This window comes from Nycticebus coucang, chromosome 5 (assembly GCF_027406575.1).
Source record: "Nycticebus coucang isolate mNycCou1 chromosome 5, mNycCou1.pri, whole genome shotgun sequence".
Classification (NCBI taxonomy): Eukaryota; Metazoa; Chordata; class Mammalia; order Primates; family Lorisidae; genus Nycticebus; species Nycticebus coucang.
Genome location: NC_069784.1, coordinates 54,582,098 through 54,603,433, shown reverse-complemented (window position 1 = coordinate 54,603,433; position 21,336 = coordinate 54,582,098). Strand labels below are relative to the sequence as shown.

Below are 21,336 nucleotides of genomic sequence, written 5' to 3'. Positions count from 1 at the left end.
CTACTTGGGAGGATAAGGCAAGAGAATTGCTTGAATTCAGGAGTTTGAGGTTGCTGTGAGGTAGATTGATGCCATGGCACTCTAGCCTGGACAATAGAGGTAGAGTCTGTCTTAAAGGAAAAAAAAAAAAAAGAGGGCAGCGCCTGTAGCTTAAAGGAGTAGGGCGCCGGCCCCGTATTCTGGAGGTGGTGGGTTCAAGCCCGGCCCCCGTCAAAAACTGCAAAAAAAAAGAAAAGAAAATCAAAATATAATCCAAAAATCTCTTTGGAGTCCATGGTTTTCACATATTCATTATAAATCAGAATTGTTCACACAGAACATTTTGAGCAGGTTTAATTTTGAGATTTGGAATAGATTCTAAGAAGTTTTCTATTTATTTGGGACTATATATTACAGGAACCAAACAGAAAATTATTTATTAATTTATATACAGTGATATCTTTTTATAAAAAAATTGAAAAATTCTTACATAATGTACATATTACCATGTAATATATTATATCTAAGACAAATATTCTCTAATAATTACTATATATTTCTATAAATAATATTTTAAGTAAAAAACTCAAAACTAAAACCAGGCTCCAGAATGTTATATGCATATGACTTTAATTATATACAAAATGCATAAGAAAAGAAAAACTGTAAGAAATTATACAAATATACTAACCATGGGTTTCTAGTGATAGATTTATGAATGATTCTTATTTTCTTTGTCTTTTTCTTCACTTTCCAAATATTCCACAATGATGTGCATTGCTGTTATGGTAAAAGACACATAGTTTTCATTAAAAAAAAAAAACATCATTAGGGGCGGCGCCTGTGGCTCAGTGAGCAGGGCGCCGGCCCCATATACCGGAGGGTGGCGGGTTCAAACCCAGCCCCGGCCAAACTGCAACAAAAAAATAGCCGGGCATTGTGGCGGGCGCCTGTAGTCCCAGCTACTCGGGAGGCTGAGGCAGGAGAATCGCCTAAGCCCAGGAGATGGAGGTTGCTGTGAGCTGTGTGACACCACGGCACTCTACCGAGGGCAATAAAGTAAAACTCTGTCTCTACAAAAAAAAAAAAAAAAAAAAAAAACATCATTAGGATCAAATGCATGCACAACAGATGGAACAGTGGTGCAAAGAGTCTTTTCTGTGCATATAGTCCTCAATTATTAATGCTTCTAGTTTTATATAACTTCACACTTCACAAAATGCTTTCGTTTAATTCTCACAACTTTCATTAATCCCATAGGTCTTTGCTTTTTGCACTTTTATCTTAGCTGCCAAAAAAATAGTGTTAAGAGATTGGGACTTAATCAGAAGAAATTCACACAGTAGCAAATCAGTGATGATCTTGGTTCAGAAGGATGATGTGATTAACAGTGTTGATTCTCATAGGCATGGTATATACAATAATGTTAATGTTCCATTTGTTCTTTACCTCTTGCTCTCATTAGCAGGTAACTACCCAGGCTACAGCCAAGACTCACACTTCCCAGTTTGGTGTGGGCAACTTTCAAACTCCATCCTCCTTCAGCCCCATGTCCCTCTCCGGTGCTCCCACTGTGTCACCTGGTGCTGCTGCCTACCCCAATCTCACCAGTCGGGGATCCAGTTTTGGTAAGTTTAGACTAGAAAGAAGGCAACAGAAAAATCACACCACTAAAGAGAAAGGATTAAAAAAAAAAAAGAGAGAGAGAAAGGATTAAGTAGTTAAAACTGTTGGCTTATGTCCTGGGTACCCTGATCTAATTGTAGGGAAATGGAAGGTGACCTTCTGTTTGGACTGCCTACTAAAATTTACCAACATGGGCTTGGTGCCTGTGGCTCAAGCAGCTAAGGCGCCAGCCACATATACCTGAGCTGGTGGATTTGAATCTAGCCCAGGCCCGCCAAACAACAATGATGGCTGCAACCAAAAAATAGATGGGCATTGTGGCATGCACCTGTAGTCCTAGCTACTTGGGAAGCAGAGGCAGGAGAATTGCTTGAGCCCAGGAGTTGGAGGTTGCTGTGAGCTGTGCTGCCAGAGCATTCTCCAAGGTGACAGCTTGAGGCTCTGTCTCAAAAACAAAACAAAACTTACCAACGTGAAAAATACTTGTAGCACATATAACAAGCATGTAAATTGTCAAACATTTAATGGTAAGCAGGTCAGATATGGTGGTTCACAACTATAATTCTAGCACTCTGGGAGGCTGAGGTGGGAGGATCCCTTGAGTTCAAGACCAGCCTGAGCAAGACCGAGACCCCATTTCTACTAAAAATATAAAATAGAAGGAGGTGTGGTGGGTGCCCAGTCTCAGCTATTTGGGAGACTGAGGCAGGAGGATCGTTTGAGCCCAGGATTTTGAGGTTGCTGTGAGCTATGACACCATGGCATTCTAGCCTGGGCAACAGTGAGATGCTAAATGAAGAGAAAAAAATTAATAGTATGCAGATTAATCTAAATGAGCAAAGGACTCTTTGGAAAGGCTGACTGGAGAAAAAAAATTAACTTGGGGATGGGTTTTGAAATAGAAGAGGCAGAGAGGACAGAAGTTATCCTAGATAAAATGAATAGCTTATATATGCCACTTTCTCCTCTCCAGTAGAGACTAGAGTTGTTTATTCTTTTGTATTTCTAGCTCCAGAGACTGGACAGACTGCAGGACAATTCCAGACACGAACAGCAGAGGGTGTCAGTGTCTGGCCCCAGTGGCAAGGCCAGCAGGCTCATCATCGCTCAAGTTCTAGTGAGCAGCATGTTCAGCAGCCATCAGCACAGCAACCTGGTCAGCCTGAGGTCTTCCAGGTGAGAAGGAGAAAAGACTTCAGAAAATCAGAAACTGTTCACACCTACCTACAGGTTAAAAAAAAAAAAGACTGGAAGGAAGAAATGGAGAGAGTAAGGGATGGGAAAAAGAAAAGGCAAAGGCAAAAAGAAAATCACAAACTGGGAGAGAAATGGACTAGGAGGAGAAATAGAGAAGGAAGCATGCCTGAATCAAGTGAGGATTTTGGTTTGGGGCATATATGAGAAGACAGGGATGACTTTAGGAATAAATTTTCTGTAATTGAAAAGATTATGGAAGCTGGGTGTATAGGTGTGTGCATATAGTTCCAGGTACTTGGAGACTAAGGCCTTGGAGTTTAGGGCCAGCCTGGGTAACCTAGTGTGAACTCATCTCTTTAAAAAAGAAAAAAAAAAAGATTGTGATGGGCGGCACCTGTGGTCAAGTGGGTAGGGCACCGGCCCCATATGCCGGACGTGGCAGGTTCAAACCCAGCCCCGGCCAAAAAAAAAAAAAAAAAAGATTGTGAACTTAGGGTAATGCATTCACTTTAACCAGAATGAAATTTAGTGAAGTGAAGCGCCATAGGAAGAGGTCAAAGATAGTCACTTTAGTTCATTCAAGGAGATCCACATCCCCATTTCGTAGTAGCTTTGGGTTTAAAAGAGACAGGATAGGCCAAGTGCAGTGGTTGAGACCTGTAATCCTAGCACTCTAGGAAGGTGAGGCAGGAGGTCACTTGAGCACAGGAGTTTGAGATTCCAGTGAGCTATGATGATACCACTGCACTCTACCTAGGGCAATAGAGCAAGACTCTGTCTCAAAAATTAAGTAAAATAAAATAAATAATAAAAATAAGAGAGGCAGGATGATTTTTAAAATATATATATATAAAATAGAACATTGATCATACCTGTAAAAGAATGTTTATGTAAGTTCTGAGAGGACCACTAGAGAACATAGAGTAGTCTCAAGCAGGACAAAGGAAGAGCTACTTTAAAGCAAAGAGTGAAAGAAGACAAAACAGTGTTGGATAGAAAACAAAAAGAATACAAGACTCCATGTATCTATAGGTGGTTATATGGAATGTTATGCAATCAGATTTTTCTCCTTTGAAAATATTGAGAACTAGAAAAAGAAAAAAAGTAGAACTGTAGGAAGAAGACAGAGAAGGGGTAAGGAAGAAAGGCTATGATTTAAAGGAGTCAGAGTTGCTGGAAGTAAGGAAGGCTGAGAGAGCTCAGCATAACAGCGATGCTTGGTGTCAGGGATGGCAGTGCAGGGGATTGTTGGGAGGGAACTTGATAATGTAAGGTATGTGACCCCAACTTAATTTTTTTCTCTCATTAGGAAATGCTCTCCATGCTGGGAGACCAGAGCAACAGCTACAACAATGAAGAATTTCCTGATCTAACAATGTTTCCCTCTTTTTCAGAATAGAACTTTTGGGGTGAGGATAAGGGGTGGGGGAGAAAAGTCTTTTTTTTTTTTTTTATAAAGCAAATCCTTCTGTAAACAGAATAAAAGTTCCTCTCCCTTCCCTTCCCTCACCCCTGACATGTACCCCCTTTTGCCTTTTGGCTTTTCCCCTGCCGTCCTGCCTCTCTGAGGTAAAATTTATAGGAGAGATCCACTAAATCTCCAAGGCTTTTGACCCTTTGAAAATTTGTGGCTGGGTGAAGTTAGAATGCCTTTCCTTACATCTCCTGACCAGAAGTTGTGCAGTGATGATTTGTGTTAGTGTCAAGAAGCAGGTTAGAAGAACCTGGCATCCACTATTTGCCTTGAGTAGTATGGCTTGTTTTTAGAGAGAAATTCTGCATAGAGTACAAGAGAGGAGAAATGTCCCTATGTTAAAGGACCATGGAACATGGTAGGTATACATGGGGCTTTAGGAAGTAAGCATAGGCTCTTTCTGCTGCCTGTGTGAGCAATTCCTCTGGAAAGAAACATGTTAAGTGGTGGGGGGGCTGGCTTCTTGTGTGTGTATTTATGTGTGTGCGCATGTGTGTTTGCGCATGCGCGTGCTCTTCCTGTAGTTCTTTCTTCCTATTAGGGAGTTATGCAAAATTTGTCCCAGATTTTGTCTTTCAGTGTGCTTTTCAAAGAGTCCTAAGGGGTTAAATCTTCAGACATTTTCTACTTAGTATTGCAGCCAAAGAGTATTTAAATAATGTCTTGGCTGTGCTTACATCCATATCTAACCTACATGCAACTGTAAAGCAGATACATAGTCTTCTGTTGGTATGGTTGGTTTTTCAAAGAACATTAAAGCGATAAAGCTGGATCACTCCCACTTTTGGTGCTCTCACCTTATCTGGAAGATCTGCAAGCATACCAAAATAGACTGGCAAGATAAACACTTTCAGAAACCCTGGACATGGCCATAAGGATAATGCTGCACTTTTCTATCAGAATCACATATGATGTGTGTTCTGTAGAGGTTATTTTTGCATGGAAACTCAACTTCTTGGATTAGCAGGCCCAGTGCAAATCCTCATGTTAGAATATAAACCAAATGCAAAGCCCTTTTTACAAAGTAGCCTTGTTCACCCATCCTCAAAATATCTATTCTAACAAGAAACTGAGATATGAGTGTTTCCTGGGCTAATAGTTCTTTATTCTTTGCTTCTTCTCTAACCTCGAGGTTGGGTTTTGCTTTAAAGCACAAGTATAACTCTATGTGACAGATGGTGTCTGGATGCCTATCCCAACAGGGTCACTTGGTAATTAACTATAGCCATATAGATGTTGAATCAGGTTACTACTTTCATCCTTTATCTTCCTCAGGTAACAGTTATGTATATCGGTTTTATTGTTTTTTTTAATTGGCTCTAGCCAGTATCTAAGTGCAAGACTGAATTTATGAGAAGATATGTGAAATGTAGTCACAGGGGACTGAGGAGCACAGATGGCCTTGGAGAGGCTGAAGGAATGTCATTTACTGGGTTTCCCTCCCTTTTGTCTCTAGTCTGGTGCCAGGTAGTAGAGTGAAAAATGAGACAGTGTATTTTTTTATTCTATGTGCACACATACAGTATACATATATATTTATATCACAACTTATGAAACCAAAAAGTTGAGTTTCCAATGGAATCCTTGTTTTTAAGTAATCAGCTGTTTTTAAATGTGATCAAGACTATAATATTGTACAGTTATTATAGGGCTTTGGGGGAGGGAAAAAGAGGGAGAAGACGCTCTGGGGGTTTTGTTTCTGCTTTTCCTTCAGGGTTTTATTTTTGATTGTTTTGTTTTCTTGGCCATTTCTGTATTGCTGGCATCTGTGCCAAGCCTTACAGTGGCAAAAATAATGACATGTAGCAAAGATTTTAAAACAAAGTATTTTTTCCTTTTGTAAAATTTCTTGTGTTGTGTGATCTTCATTGTGGCTTTTTTGTTCTTTTTCGTCTCATAAACAACAATCACCCACAATTAAAGGGATCCATAGCTTGAGCGCCAGACATGTAAACATAAGGCACATTATGAGCCTTTAGTTTCAGGAATCAGAAATCACAGGGCTCTGATCCCTCTGCACCCTTCCCCCACATTGGTCCTCCTGATCCTGACACATTCTGAGTAAAATCAGCAGGGACATCCTGACCACAAGATGGGATGGCTGGGGGCTGTCCAAGTCCTTGGGAGAGAGAGGAAGAGCTGAACTGGAAATCACCACATATGGATGCCTTCCTTTCAGTATGTTTACTTCTGGATTAAAAGGAGTTGGGGATGGGGAAATTTAAACTCTTCAGGTCTGGACCTGGTTTCTCTCTAGGACCATGTTGGCTCATTAACAACTCTTAAAAATCGAGAGCCATAAGCCCGTATCATTGAGGGTCTGTTGTAGAATCCGGCTGGAAAGTGAGTCTAGATTCCATGTATTATTCTTTTTACTACAAGAACCCTCTTTCCCTATGTCTGTTTATGGAAGAAAATGAAGTTTAGGGGTGTGGTTTGGGAACTGAGCTAGATTCTTGTGATCTGTCAGATGCCTGGATGTTGGGGAAGCATTTCCAGAAACTCATGAGACTGGGACCCAGATGGGGATTTTAATATTAGAGACAGATGATGTACGTCAGGCATCCACCTTCTGAGGGTTTAGCCACAGACTCAACACGTGAATCCATGGGACTTTGGGCATTGATTCAAGTGCTGTCATAATGAAGTTACTTAAGAGCTAATTCCATCTGAACTTCCTGGGCCTATTCTCCATCAGCAAAATATGTTAAGACTGGGAGAGCTATTCTCTTACTGGATGTGGTAATAGCTTTTAGCCAGCAAACTTATAAAATACAACTTTAGAGCCTATGGCTTCCCTTCCTACCCTTTTCAGTTTATTTCTTCATCCCAGAGGGGAGGGTCAGACACAAATCTAAAAACTTTTCAATGTTGGGAGGTAGGTTGTAATAGGAAAATGGTAGGAAAAAATATAATCTTCCAATATCATAATAAAAGATAATAAGGAAGATGGGAGGGATTAGGGCTGCGTTGTTCTATTTCCTCACCAAAAGAGAAGGTGAACCCCTACTTGAGTAATAATGTATTGAGATCCTTTTTGTCTGCACCAAAAGACAGCCATGTGAGGCCCTATAGCTACTCTCCACCTGGCGTATGCATCGCGCACACACAACCACTGTGCAAGTCCACTGCCTCCTTCCCCCCTTCTGAAGTCCCCCTTCTCTCAGCATTTCTATCCCCGCCTCCTCTTATCCACATTTTCCAGCCGACAGCTAGAGCTGACTTCCGCAATCCTGATGGGATAAATCTAGCACTCCCCAGTCATCTGCCCATACTTCCCTGCTGACACCAGATCCAACAACAGATTCCCACCAGCAGGTAACATTTTTACCTTCCTCAATCTTAACTTTTCTTTCCTGCCAGTTCTCTTTTTTAGGAGTATTAGAGAGATAGTGACTTGGGGATCACAATAAACTTTGTAGGCTCTGCAGACGAAAACAGAAATACCCGTTTCCTGGCCAAGTAAAGTCTGCCTGGAAATCTTCAGGATTCTTTATACAATATGTATATATACGTACTTGGTTATCAGTAAAAGTAAAGGGTACAGGGAATCCTTACCCATCCCTTAAAAGTAGCCTCTGAGGGTTTTCTGCCTTGGCCAAAAAGGACCAAAGGGTTAACTCACTAATAGGGAGAAGGGAGAGTGCCACAGGGGTGATGGCCCCGTGCTTCCTGAGATGGCTCAAAGCCCTCTACACGCCAGCTATTAATTTTGCCAGCTAGCAAAGATTACACAAAAATGGACTATAAATTCAGAAATTACTCAAGTTGTATGACTTGCTTCGCCTGCAAATGTTTCATAAAATGGAGGACTTGTAATTAAGCAAACCAATGCAAGAAATGAGCTAAGCTAGAGTAAACTTCTGAATTTAATCATCATAGAATTGTCTTACATTGTTCTAACAGGCCTTGCTTCTCTTTGTCCTGTGTTGCGGCCACAGAGGTTTTTTGTTGTTGGGGAGGGGGAATCATCCAACCCACAGCATCTGGCTAAGATTAGGGCAGTTCCTGCCTAAGGAGCCAGGGGAAAGAGAAAGGAGGGTAAGGAGACAGAAGACACTCAAATTTTCTATTGTCCTTTTCTAATAAGACCTGGGAAAGTGCTAGAATTTAAGCAAGGAAGAGAATACTCTGAAAAAATTATCAGGAAGCAAAATTTAGCTGGAAATCTCTCCTTTCTACATTCTGTAACCCTATTCATGCTCTCACCTTGTTCATCTCCAAGTCTGCTGGGGACCTTAGAGGAAACAGCTGACCCCGGTCTGGTTGTCTGTGCAAGTGTGTGTGTGTGTGTGTATGAGAATGAGAGAGGGTGTGTTATTTGAATCTCCTTAGGTCAGAATTCTTGGAAGCAGATGTACCCAAACTTAGGCCTCTCCTATCATATGAAAATCACCATTCTCTCTCTACCTTCCTCAGAGAGGCTAGTTTTCCTTTGCCTAACGGTTCAGAGGAAGGGATTCATTGACAGCACGAATCCCTGGGTTATCACTGTGTGTGCGTGCATTTTACTTTTACTAGTTTTTCAAGGGAGCCTACAACTCCTAAAAGGTTAAGAGCCACCTCTAGGAATATAGCTCCCACTATTTCCTCATCCCAAGCCAGGCTGTGAACCCTCTGCTGAGTGAAAGTCTCCCCTAATTATGCCCTTCCCTAGGATGTGGGGACTGAAGGTTATGCTGCTACCCATGGTGAGCTTTGCTCTGTACCCTGAGGAGATACTGGACACTCAGTGGGAGCTATGGAAGAAGACGCACAGGAAGGAGTATGATAGCAAGGTGCCTGGGGACCTGGCCAGGGGTGTGGCGGGGGGCTGAGACTGGGACCTCCAGACCTAGCTTCCACACTCCGTTCTTCATATGCTTCATTCCAAGCAAACCTGTCCCCGTTCCCTAAGCTATTAACAGTTTCCATTCCTCTGCCTCAACTCGCCCTCCATCAAGTTGTATCCTTCCTTTGCTTTATACCTGTCTTATAGTTCTCTTTTGGAAAGACTTCTCAGATTAATGCTTTTAGCCTATAAGCAATTTTTCTATCTAGACCTTTGCATTGTATTACTTGTATTTGTTTACATGTTTCTTTAAGGTCCTTATAATTGTGACTTGGATCTTTTCTCCTAAAAACTTCCACAACATTGCATCTGCAACTTTGTCCACAGTCTGTGTGGGTACTGACTATGCTCTGTTTAGGTGGATGAAATCTCTCGGCGTTTAATTTGGGAAAAAAACCTGAAGTATATTTCCATCCATAACCTTGAGGCCTCTCTTGGTGTCCACACATATGAACTGGCCATGAACCACTTGGGGGACATGGTGAGTTGACCCTCAGCTCCTTACCCACCTGCCTTACTTGCTTTAGTTTCTTGCTAATGCCTCTTTCTTCCTTATCTCAGACCAGTGAAGAGGTGATTCAGAAGATGACTGGACTCAAAGTGCCCCCCTCTCGTTCCCACAGTAACGACACCCTCTATGTCCCTGACTGGGAAGGCAGAGCCCCAGATTCTATTGACTATCGAAAGAAAGGATATGTTACTCCTGTCAAAAACCAGGTACTCTCCTTCCTCCTGGGTGTGCACTTGTAGTCTGGCGTGGCCTCTTCCTTTTGCTGCTGCTTTGTTCTTGAGGTAGGAGGGCACCAGGAAGGAAATACGGCGTATCTTGCTATGCTAAGAGAGTAGAGTTTAACATTATTTTACTCCTCACCTATTTTTGTACATTTTGCTTATTTCTGGGTTTCTTTTTTTTTTATTACAAATAGTATTTCAGTAAGCATCCTTGTGCACGTATTTTTGTACACAGGTACAAAGATTGATGCAAAATAAATCCTAAAATTGGAATTGCTAGGTCACAGAGAATCCTTTCCAAAAAAGCTTTTACAATCTTACATTCTTACCAGGCTGAGAATGCCAGTTTTCCCATAACCTTAACAATACAGGGGGCGGTGCCTGTGGCTCAAGGGAGTGGGGTGCCGGCCCCATATGCCGGAGGTGGTGGGTTCAAGCCCAGCCCCAGCCAAAAACTGCAAAAAAAACAAAACAATACAGGATTATGTCAGCAAGATGAACAATTGATTTAACATTTATTGATCAAACCCTTTTTCCCCTAGAACTTACCAGATACAGTGCTAGGATGACTACGACAGCCTGGCATCTTGACTCTTGCCTGTATTCCTAGCACTTTAGGAGGCCAATGTGGAAGGATTGCTTGAGGCCAGGAGTTCAAGGCCAGCCTGGGCAACAGACAACAAACATCTCTATAAAAATAGAAAAATTAGGATGGCACCTGTGGCTCAAAGGAGTAAGGCACCGGCCCCATATGCCAGAGGTTCAAACTCAGCCCCGGCCAAAAACTGCAAAAAAAAAAAAAAAATAGAAAAATTAACCAGCCTTATGATGTGGCCTGTACTTTCAGCTACTCGGGAGGGTAAGGGGAGGATGGTTTGAGCCCAAGAGTTTGAGGCTGCAGTGAGTTATGATCTTGACATTGCAGTCCAGATTTGGTGACAAAGCAAGATCCTGTCTCAAAAAAAGATGACTTAAACATAAACTCTGTCCTCTAGAAATCCTCAATCTTAAAAAATAGAATGGGAAATGAAAGAAAATCAACAGTCTAACTGAACAAACACTAATTGCTAACATTTTTTTTTTTTTTTTTGGAGATAGGGTCTTGCTGTGTCACTCAGCTGGAGTGCAGTGGCTTGATCACTACTGCCTCAAATTCTGGGGCTCAAATGATCCTCCTGCCTCGGCCTCCTGAGCAGCTATATCTATAGGCTATGCCTGTAGATAAGGAAACTGAGGCACAGATAGGTTTAGTAACTTACCCAAGGTCACATGGCTAATGACCAAGGTTACAGCCCTCCAAAGCCAGTAGTCTGAGCTTCTCTGCTTTACTGCTACCCATGGTAAAGATGGTAACAGTTAGTAATAGTAATAGAACAGTGCCACAAATGTTAAATGAAGAGGAAAAGGAAAACTTCGTAACAAAGGCAATATTTGTGCTGAAGTTTATAGAACGTGTGGCATTTCTTCAGGCATGTGGAGAGAAGATATAGCAAGTGTGCACAGCAGTGATTGATAGTTTCTCTGTGTGCCTCCTAGGGTCAGTGTGGTTCCTGTTGGGCGTTTAGCTCTGTGGGTGCCCTGGAGGGCCAACTCAAGAAGAAAACTGGCAAACTCCTAAATCTGAGCCCCCAGAACCTGGTGGATTGTGTGTCTGACAATGATGGCTGTGGAGGGGGCTACATGACCAATGCCTTCCAGTATGTGCAGAAGAACCGGGGCATTGACTCCGAAGATGCCTACCCATATGTGGGACAGGTGAGCTAACCCCTGCAGTTCTACACCTCTGTTAACTTCTTCTTCTGCATGGTATTTTGTACTAGAGGCAATTACAGAAATCTCGTTTTCTGTTATCCTACCCTGCTTTCCTGATGGAATAATTTCCCACAGAATACCATGAAGATTTCATAATCTGGCAGAATTTAGGGAGCTTAGGCTTCCATAGTTCTGATTTGCCTCTCTTTCCTGGAGAGAAAACAGAGGATAGGTTACCCCATAAACCTCTAAATCTCTATAACCCTCTGCTCAACCCCCACCCTCCCACACAAAGAAAATCCACACATTCACTATGCTATTTTCATGAATTATATAGCTTTATTTTATGTGATTTGGGGCTAGTGGGCAATATAATACGAGGCCTTTCTTCCTTTTTTAAATTTCAGATTAATATGAGCATATAAATGATTAGGTTATATTGTTTGTCTTTGTTAGGTAAGGTCCCTGTTATAGTTGTGGTCCTCACCCAGGGACTTTGGGACTTTGTGATGTGGGCGATTCTCACTGGGGTTTGGAGATATCTCCAGGTGGTTTTGATTTGCATTTCTCTGATGATTAGGGATGATGAGAATTTTTTCACGTGTTTTTTTTGCCATGTATCTGTTTTCTTCAGAGAAGGTTCTCTCCATATCTCTTGCCCAGTAATAGATGGGATTGTTTGCTGTTTTCTTGTTAATTTGGATTCTCTATAGATTTAAGTATAAATCTTTTGTCAGATTCATACCATGTAAATATCTTTTCCCATTCTGAATGTTGTCCGTTTGCTTTAATTATTGTGTATTTAGCTGTGCAGAAGCTTTTTAGCTTAACTAAGTATTATTTATTTATTTAAGATTGAGTCTCACTCTGGCCCCTGGGGTTGACTGCTGTGGAATCATCCTAGCTCACAGCAACCTCAATCTCTTGGGCTCAAGAGATCTTCTTGCCTCCACCTCCCAAGTAGCTGGGACTACAGGCCTCTGCCACAGCATCCAGCTAATTTTTTCTACTTTCAGTAGAGATGGGATCTTGCTCTTGGTCAGGCTGGTCTTAAACTCCTGGGCTTAATCCATCTGCCCACCTCACCTCTCAGAGTGCTAGGGTTACAGGCATGAGCCAGTGTGCCCAGCACCATTTATTTATTTTTGTTGTTGCAATTGCCCATGGAATCTTCATAAAACTTTTCCCCAGCCAATATTACCTAGAGTTTATCCCACTCTTTCTCCTAGGATTTTCATCATTTTGTGTCATAGATTTAAATCTTTTATCCATTGTGAGTGAAATTTTGTAAGCTGTGAGAGGTGCAGGTTCGATCTTTTACATGTGGTTATCCAGTTCTCCCAGCACGTTATTGAAAGGGGATTCTTTTCTCCGGTGTATGCTTTTGTCTGGTTTATCAAAGATCAGATGGCAATAATAGACTAGTTGCATGTCTAGGTTTTCTATTCAGTTCCATATGTTTATGTCTCTACTTTCGTGCCAATACCATGCTGCTTTGATCACTGTGGACTTGTAGTATAATCTGAAGTCTGGCAGAGTGATGCCTCCAGATTTGTTTTTATTACGAAGAATTGCCTTGGGTATGTGAGTTTTTATCTGGTTTCATACAAAATGAAGAACTATTTTTCCCAGTCCTTCAAAGTATGATATTAGTATTTTAGTGGGAATCACATTGAATCTGTACATTGCTTTGGGAAGTATAGACATTTTAACAATATTGGTTCTTCCCAGCCAAGAGCATGATATATTCTTCTATTTGTTAATGTCTTCTGCTATTTCTTTTCTGAGGTTTTCATAATTCTCTCTGTAGAGATCCTTCACCTCCTTTGTTAGATATGTTCCTAGATATTTCATTTCCTTTGAAGCTACTGTGAAAGGTATTGTTTTGCTTTCAACCTGGCTGTTATTAGAATATAAAAAGGCTACTGATTTGTGGACATGGATTTTATACACTGTGACATTACTATATTTCTTGATCACTTCCAGAAGTCTTGTAGATGAGTGTCTGGGGGTTTCTAAGTTTAGCATCATGTCATCAGAAAATAGCCAGAGTTTGACCTCCTCTGCCTCCATTCGAATGTCCTCAATATCCTTCTCTTGCCTATTTGCATTGGCTAGAACTTCCAGCAATATGTGGAATAGTAATGGCGATAGCGGATGTTTCCAGTTCTAAGTGGGAATGCTTTCAGTTTTACTCTATTTAGTATGATATTGGCTGTGAGTTTGTCATAGATGACCTCTATCTTTTTTTTTTTTTGAGACAGAGTATTACTATGTTGCCCTTGGTAGAGTGCTATGGCATCACCGCTTACAGCAACCTCAAACTCTTGGGCTTAAGCAATTCTCTTGTCTGTCTCCCAAGTAGCTGGGACTACAGGCACCTACCACAATGCTCAGCTATTTTTTGGTTGTAGTTGTCATTGTTGTTTGGCAGACCCCGTGCTGGGTTCGAATCTGCCAGGTCTGGTGTATGTGGCAGGCGCCCTAGTTGCTGAGCTACAGGCTCCAAGCCTATGCCTAATTTCTTAAGTGTTCTTATCAGAAAATGATGCTGAATTTTATCAAATGCTTTTTCTGCATCTATTGAGGGGATCATCTAGTCTTTGTTTTTGCTTCTGTTTATGTGGTGAATTATATTTATGGATTTGCATCTGTTAAACCAGCCCACTTGATCATAATGTATAATTTTCTTTTTTTTTGAGACAGAGTCTCATTTTGTCACCCTGGGTAGAGTGCCATGGTGTCTAACTCTCAGCAACCAACCTCAAATTCTTGGGTTTAAGAAATTCTCTTACCGAATCGCGTAAGCCCAAGAGTTAAGAGGTTGCTGTGAGCCGTGTGACGCCACGGCACTCTACCCGAGGGCGGTACAGTGAGACTCTGTCTCTACAAAAAAAAAAAAAAAAGAAATTCTCTTACCTCAGCCTCCCAAGTATCTGGGACTACAGATGCCTGCCACAAAATCTGGATTACTTTTTTCCATTTTTAGTAGAGACAGGGTCTTGCTTCTCCTGTTCAGGCTGATCTCAAACTTCTGAGCTCAGGCGATTCACTCACCTTGGCCTTCTAGAGTGCTGGGATTACAGGCGCCCAGCCATGATGTATAATTTTTAAAAATACACAGCTGTATTCTATTAGCTAGGATTTTATTGAGTATTTTTGCATCAACAGTCATTAGTGAGATTGGCCTGTAGCTTTCCTTTTTTGTCGGGTCATTTCTTGAATGTGGTATCAGGGTGATGTTCGCTTTGCAGAATGTGTTAGGGAGGGTTCCCTCTATGAGCCCTTTCTAACAGGAGCCTCTGGAGCAGGGACACAAAGTTTTAGTAATTAAATAATAGCTTCTATGTGCTTAGTAGTGCATTTTCTTTCTTTCTTTTTTTTTTTGGCCGGGGATGGGTTTGAACCCACCACTTCTGGCATATGTGGCCGGCGCCCTACTCCTTTGAGCCATAGGCGCTACCCAGTAGTGCATTTTCTCACTTAATCCTCCTATCAGCCCTATAAGGCAGACGTAGCCTCACTTTATATGTGAGAAAATTGATATTAAGGAGATAAAATAGCATATTCAAATTCATACCACTAGTATGTAGCAAAGATAAGATTTATCTACAGGTCTATTTATCTGTGATAAACATTCCTGGGCATGTCTCTCAAGCACATGTGCAAACATTTCTTATTAAGATATAACACCTTAGAACAGAATCATCTGGGTCTTAGGGTATGCCTATCTTCAACTTCACTGCATAATGTCAAATTGTTTACCTAAGTATTTGGAAAAATTAATACTCCAACCAGCAATGATAAGAAATCCCACTGATTCAGAAATCCCACTGATTCAGATTATCTGGCCATTTGCATTTCTTCCTCACTGAACTGAATTTTATTTACAGCCCATTTTTAATTGGGTAAGTTTTCCTTTTTCTTACTGATTTTTAGAAATTTAAAAAAGAGGCCAGGCGTAGTGGTTCACACCTGTAATCCTAACACTCTGGGAGCCTCAGGCAGGGGGATTGCTTGAGCCTAAGAGTTTGAGGTTGCTGTGAGCTGTGATGCCACAGCAGTCTACCCAGGGCACGGAGTAAGATTCTGTCTTGAGAAAAAAATTGAGGAATTTTAAAAAGATATGTAAATACTAATATAATGTGTGTTGTAAGTTGAAGTCTTGGCATGTTATTCTGACTTTAAAGTATCATCAAATGGGCCAGGCTCAGTGGCTCAGGCCTGTATTCCCAGCACTCTGAGAGGCTAAGGTGTTGTTTTGAGACAGAGTCTCTCTCTGTTGCCCAGGCTGGAGTGCCATGGCCTCAGCCTAGCTCACACTAACCTCAAACTCTGGGCTCAAGCGATTCTCTTGCCTCAGCCTCCTTAGTAATAGATAACATATTCTTATAGATGAAACCTTAGAGTTTTGAAGGGATAGTCTAAGGGAAAATAAATTGCCAAAAAGAATATATCACCTTGATGTGGGCTATCATTAGATTCCACAATTTGTCACAGGCTAAATTATAAGTTCTTTAATTAATATATTTTAGTGTCACTTGTTTTTACTTATATATTCTATCTTTACTGAGAGCATAAGGCTCCAGCCAAAATTCTTTGCCCCTTATCAGTTTCCCTAATAGAGGTGCAGAGGGCCCATGCCCTCCCTGTAGCTGAGCCTTGATCTTGGTCTCCATATAGTAGTTGACACCTTCCTGCCCTCTGAGGCCCACAAATACTACACAGCCAGAAGATGATTTGTACATTTTTAAAAAATTCTTATTTCAGCAATTTTTCTCTACTCTGAGGTAATAAAAATATTCTTTCTCCTTTTTAAGTTTTAAAGTTTTTCCTTCCACTTTTATGTCTTCCAAGCACCTGGAATTGATTTTTATCAGTGATAAAAGTTAAGAATTCACTTTTCACATTTTTTTTTTATAGTTTAATAAAATGGTGAGGAGACTCTAGTCTGCTGCCCCTTCTCATTCACTGTCATTACTCAAAACATCAGTTGAGTTTCTCACTCCCCACCTCATTGCCTGCTGCTTCATTCTAGTCCTATCACAACCTTGTCTCTTCTAGGATGAAAGCTGCATGTACAACCCAACTGGCAAGGCAGCTAAATGCAGAGGGTACAGAGAGATCCCTGAGGGGAACGAGAAAGCCCTGAAGAGGGCAGTGGCCCGAGTGGGACCCATCTCTGTGGGTATTGATGCAAGCCTAACCTCCTTCCAGTTTTACAGCAAAGGTAAAGAGCTGTTCCTATAGATAACTGTCTTTTATGATATGGGCTTGGTGGTTTCTCAAAGGACACAAGGTATTTTCAGTACTTAGTTTTCTTTTTCTTTCTTTTTTTTTTTTTTTTTAAGACAGAGTTTCACTTTGTCGCCCTCAGTAGAGTGCCATAGTGTCACAGCTCACAGTAATCTCAAACGCTTGGGCTCAAGCAATTCTCCTGTCTCAGCCTTCTAGTATCTGGGACTACAGACACTTGCCACAATGCCTAGATATTTTTGTTTTTTTTTAGAGACAGAGTCTCACTTTGTCGCCCTTGGTAGAATGCCATGGCGTCATAGCTCACAGCAATATCCAGCTCTTAGGCTTAGGCAGTTCTCTTGCCCGGCTATTTTTTGTTGCAGCTTGGCTGAGGCCGGGTTCCAACCCACCACCCTTGGTATATGGGGCCGGCATCCTACTCACTGAGCCATAAGCGCTGCCCTATGCCCGGCTATTTTTAGAGATGGGGTCTTGCTCTGGCTCAGGCTGGTCTTGAACTTGTGAGCTCAGGCAATCCACCCATATTGGCCTCCCAGAGTGCTGGGATTACAGATGTGAGCCACCTCACAGTACTTAGTTTTCATATTCTGATTGAGTCTGCCAAAGAGAAACTATTGCTGCAGGGCAGAGAATCTCTGTTGTAAACTCTCTCGAGGGGTTGGTATTCTACAGTCTTCTAGACTGGGATGCCCCACAGGGTGGTCCTTGTATTGCAGAGAGCCTTACCTTGAAAGTTTGTTTCTTAGGTGTGTACTATGATGAAAGCTGCAATAGTGACAATCTCAACCATGCGGTTTTGGCAGTGGGATATGGAATCCAGAAAGGAAACAAACACTGGATAATTAAAAACAGGTAATGATGGGAATACTGCTTTTGCGTCTCAATCATCCTTAGAATATCCAGCCTCACCTCTAACTTCTTAATATTCCTTTCTCACTCCCAATTCAAGAGGAAATTGCCTCAGGCTTTTCAGTTTTATCTTTCCAGGCAGAGGAGATTCTGTGTCTAACATTTAGTGGTCAGCACTCAAAGTAGGCATTGGACACTGTTCCACGTGCCAGGTGCTTAGTTCCACACACGGGGAACAGAGCCAATAAGAAACAAGGGCCTAACTAACACGACATAAAGTAGCAAAAAGAGTCTAGAGAAGCTTTGCAATTACATATTTTTACTTTCTTTTGTCTCTAATGTGATCAATTTTTAGGGAAGTTTCCATTATCACTCTGTGTATAGGCAGCAGGAGAACACTGTAAAGGTTTAATATTCCCTTGTGGAGCTTTTGGCTCTTCAAGAGACTCTTGAAGATTATGGAGTTTTATATATGTATATAAGAACTTGACACAAATTGTGAAGTCTGTGAAGAGAAACACTTTTTAGAAATAAGATAAGAAAAAAAAGAAATAACAAAAACAAATTAGTTTCCTAATTATTATTGGGAACAAATAAAATTCTAGGATACCCTGGCTCCCATTTCTTTTTAGGCCCTTGTGACTTTGGGAATGAGGGGCAGATTTATAAGAATTATGCTTTTCGGCTCGGCACCTATGTAGCTCAGCAGCTAGGGTGCCAGCCACATACACCAGAGCTCGCAGGTTCAAACCCAGCCCAGGATGCCAAACAACAATGACAACTACAACCAAAAAATAGCCAGGTGTTGTGGCGGGTGGCTGAGGCAAGAGAATTGCTTAAGCCCGAGAGTTTGAGATTGCTGTGAGCTGTGACACCACGGCACTCTACCGAGGGCAACATAGTGAGACTCTGTCTCAAAAAAAAAGATCATACTTTTCCTTTTCTGGTTGGTCACAACCAACCTGGCAGCAGGACTGATTACATTTGTTGTCCTTGCTGTTCCCCAAGGAGCAGGAATCCTAGACTCTCAGGATTACAGACTAATGCAGTGGTGTAGCAAAGTTGGGGGGCTACCTAGAAGGCTAGATTATAAGACTGAGAGTTGCTTCAGGTGAAACAACCTTTTTTTATCACAGTCCCAACTCAGGGTGAACCTGAGCACTGTTCTAATCTCCCGTAGCTTCTGTGCCTATAGTCAGCCCCAGGCACTCACCCTACTCTCTCTCGATCTGGTGCCAAGGGCAGAGAGAATATCCAAGAGAGCTGGAGGAGTAAGGGACACACCCAGGCAGGGTCAGGAACACTGGTGGGGAGGGGGTGTGTGGCCGTGAAGAAGCAGGGAACAGGAGAACGAGGCAGGATAGGGTCTTAAGTAAAATGTAGTGGGTAATTTGAGAAGTTGCTAATTGGGGAAAAAGGACAGAAAACTCCTGAAAATCGTTTGGAAGATATACAAACCCATCTCTCCCCTCTCCTTTCCCTTTGTCTCTCCTGTCCTTTAGTCTCTCCACTCCTTTCCTTTATAATCTCATCGCACTTCATAATCCCCTCCCTCCTATGGGGTTTTCTCCCAAATTAAAATCACCAGCTTCAGCTGCTCTTGTATCTTTCTTATGCTCTGGACTTATATTTTCAGGATTAATCTTACCCAAATACAACTCTAATCATATCACTCTCCTATTCAAAAAACTTCACTGGCTTCTCCACTATGATGGTTCATGAAGTAGAAGTCAAACTCTGTAGGCTTACAGTAAAGATAATTCAACTTGTTCTCAATCTCCCTTTCCAGACATGTCTTCCACTATACCCTGTCCAGCACACTATTGTTCAACCACCAGATCCTAACACACTCCCCATGCATTCCTGCCTCTGTTCATTTCACACCCCTTTTGTGCCATCCCCTTCCCACAGGTCAAAATTCTACCCATTCTCTTGGCTCAGCTCAAGTGCCACCTCTTACATCAAAGCTTTTTTGGTCCTCTTGATCAGATGCAGTATCTCCCACTTTTGATAACTATAGTATTATGTTTTCTCCTCACTTCTTGACTTTAAATTCTTTAAAGGTAAAAAAGATTTTATTCGTTTTTATATACTATCAGTGCCTAGCATAATACTCAGTAAGTATTTTAATGACTAAACTGAAAGTATTTTTCTTAATTGGTCCTACAGCTGGGGAGAAAACTGGGGAAACAAAGGCTATATCCTCATGGCTCGGAATAAGAACAACGCCTGTGGCATTGCTAACCTGGCCAGCTTCCCTAAGATGTGATTCCAGCCAGCCAACCCCATCCTACCATTCCATTCCTTCTGCAGTAGTGCAGTGTAATAGCATACATACTTTAGAAGGGAGTTAGTGTGCCATTCTCGAAGCAGATGTGGTGTTACCAGTCTGCCTCTCAGTCTCTCCATTTGTTTGGACTCCAGGCAATCCCTGCTGCCGTCCTTCCCCACACCCAAGTCTTTTCTCATCATGGCCACAGCAGGAATTTCCCTGACAGGTGTGTACTCTGAGGCTGAGAGATGCGACCACAGCCTGCCCTGGTGGGTGGTCCTGGGGCTGATACTGTCCAGGTGGAGGCAGAGAGCTTCATGGAGACTAAATTCTTACTCACTGGGATTAGTTAGCTTTAACCACCCTCCACAACTAGGGTAACCTTACTTCACAGTTTCCAAATTCCTTTCTACTATACCCTCAAGATAGAAATTCCTGTATTTTCCACTACAGTTCAAAAGTATATTCATAAGTCTTTGGTACAAGTTTACATCATATGAGAAATGTGTTTTCTTTTCTTTTCTTTGCAATTTTGAAATAAAGTATTTGTCTCTTGTCTACAATTTAATAAGTACACATTAATTTTGTGCTGGATAGATGTTGGAGACAAAAAGATGAATAAAACATGATCTCTATATGCTCACAGTCTGGTTGAAGAGATTGTCACATTAAAAACGCAACCTTGGGTGGTGCCCGTAGTTCAGTTTTTTGCACCAGCCACATATACCAAGGCTGGCGGGTTTGAACCTGGTCCGGGCCAGCTAAACAACAATGACAACTGCAACAAAAATTGCTGGGTGTTGTGGCGGGCGCCTATAGTCCCAGCTACTTGGGAGACTGAGGCAAGAGAATCACTTAATCTCAAGAGTTTGAGGTTGCTGTGAGCTATGATACCATAGCACTCAACTGAGGGTGACACAGTGAGACTCTTGTCTAAAAAAAAAAAAAATTCAGCCCTATTTATTTGATCATTCTTTTCAAGTGACACTGAGTGCTTACTCTATAACAATAACTGCACTGAGTTTCTGGGATTGAGTAAACATAAGGAGATCTCAGCATTTAACTCTGCCTGTAGGGGGACCAGCTTAAGCAGGATGTGAAGCTGGGTCTTGAAAAATATCCTTTTTCCTTAATTTTTTAATTTTATACTCACCATGGTACTAACAAGGAGTTCTTGAAAAATATGGTGAGGCCCTTTCTGAGGTTCTACAACCTAAATTTTTGCTGTCACCAAAACAGGAAATTGAAGTTCTTTTCTAATAATTTCCAACCAGTATAGTTCTGAAATAAATTAGCTGGCTGATAATAAATCAGCATGGATTTGCCTGTTTTCACAAAATATTTATTAAATACCCATTATTACTA

At 41.5% G+C, this 21,336-nt stretch overlaps 2 protein-coding genes across 7 annotated transcripts in view; both read left to right on the top strand.

Annotated features, from left to right (window-relative positions):
• Nucleotides 1-6,121, top strand: part of ARNT (aryl hydrocarbon receptor nuclear translocator) — an 82,883-nt gene extending 76,762 nt beyond the window's left edge. For 3 of the 6 annotated variants that reach the window (XM_053590708.1, XM_053590706.1, XM_053590709.1), the window contains 3 exons: nt 1,445-1,607; nt 2,615-2,781; nt 4,112-6,121. In XM_053590708.1, the coding sequence (XP_053446683.1) occupies nt 1,445-1,607; nt 2,615-2,781; nt 4,112-4,201 (420 nt within the window). In that variant the 3' untranslated portion in view covers nt 4,202-6,121. Of the gene's footprint in view, nt 1-1,444; nt 1,608-2,614; nt 2,782-4,111 lie in introns of those variants that run through there. The other 3 variants (XM_053590710.1, XM_053590707.1, XR_008380078.1) reach the window with 2 other exon arrangements.
• Nucleotides 6,122-6,259: 138 nt separating this feature from the next.
• On the top strand, nt 6,260-20,542 carry CTSK (cathepsin K). Its single transcript, XM_053590781.1, has 8 exons — nt 6,260-7,594; nt 8,934-9,054; nt 9,466-9,588; nt 9,669-9,824; nt 11,376-11,594; nt 16,656-16,821; nt 17,597-17,702; nt 19,869-20,542. Exons 2-8 carry the CDS (start codon nt 8,935-8,937, stop codon nt 19,966-19,968), a joined length of 990 nt encoding a protein of 329 aa, XP_053446756.1. The 5' UTR covers nt 6,260-7,594; nt 8,934; the 3' UTR covers nt 19,969-20,542.
• The last annotated feature ends 794 nt before the right edge of the window (nt 20,543-21,336 follow it).

Excerpts from the sequence above, each read along its gene's own strand:
- CTSK (XM_053590781.1), top strand. The coding sequence starts at position 8,935 with ATGTGGGGACTGAAGGTTATGCTGCTACCCATGGTGAGCTTTGCTCTG. Across the intron at positions 9,055-9,465 it reads GGAAGGAGTATGATAGCAAG|GTGGATGAAATCTCTCGGCG; the intron begins GTGCCTGGGGAC and ends TGCTCTGTTTAG. Across the intron at positions 9,825-11,375 it reads TTACTCCTGTCAAAAACCAG|GGTCAGTGTGGTTCCTGTTG; the intron begins GTACTCTCCTTC and ends TGTGCCTCCTAG.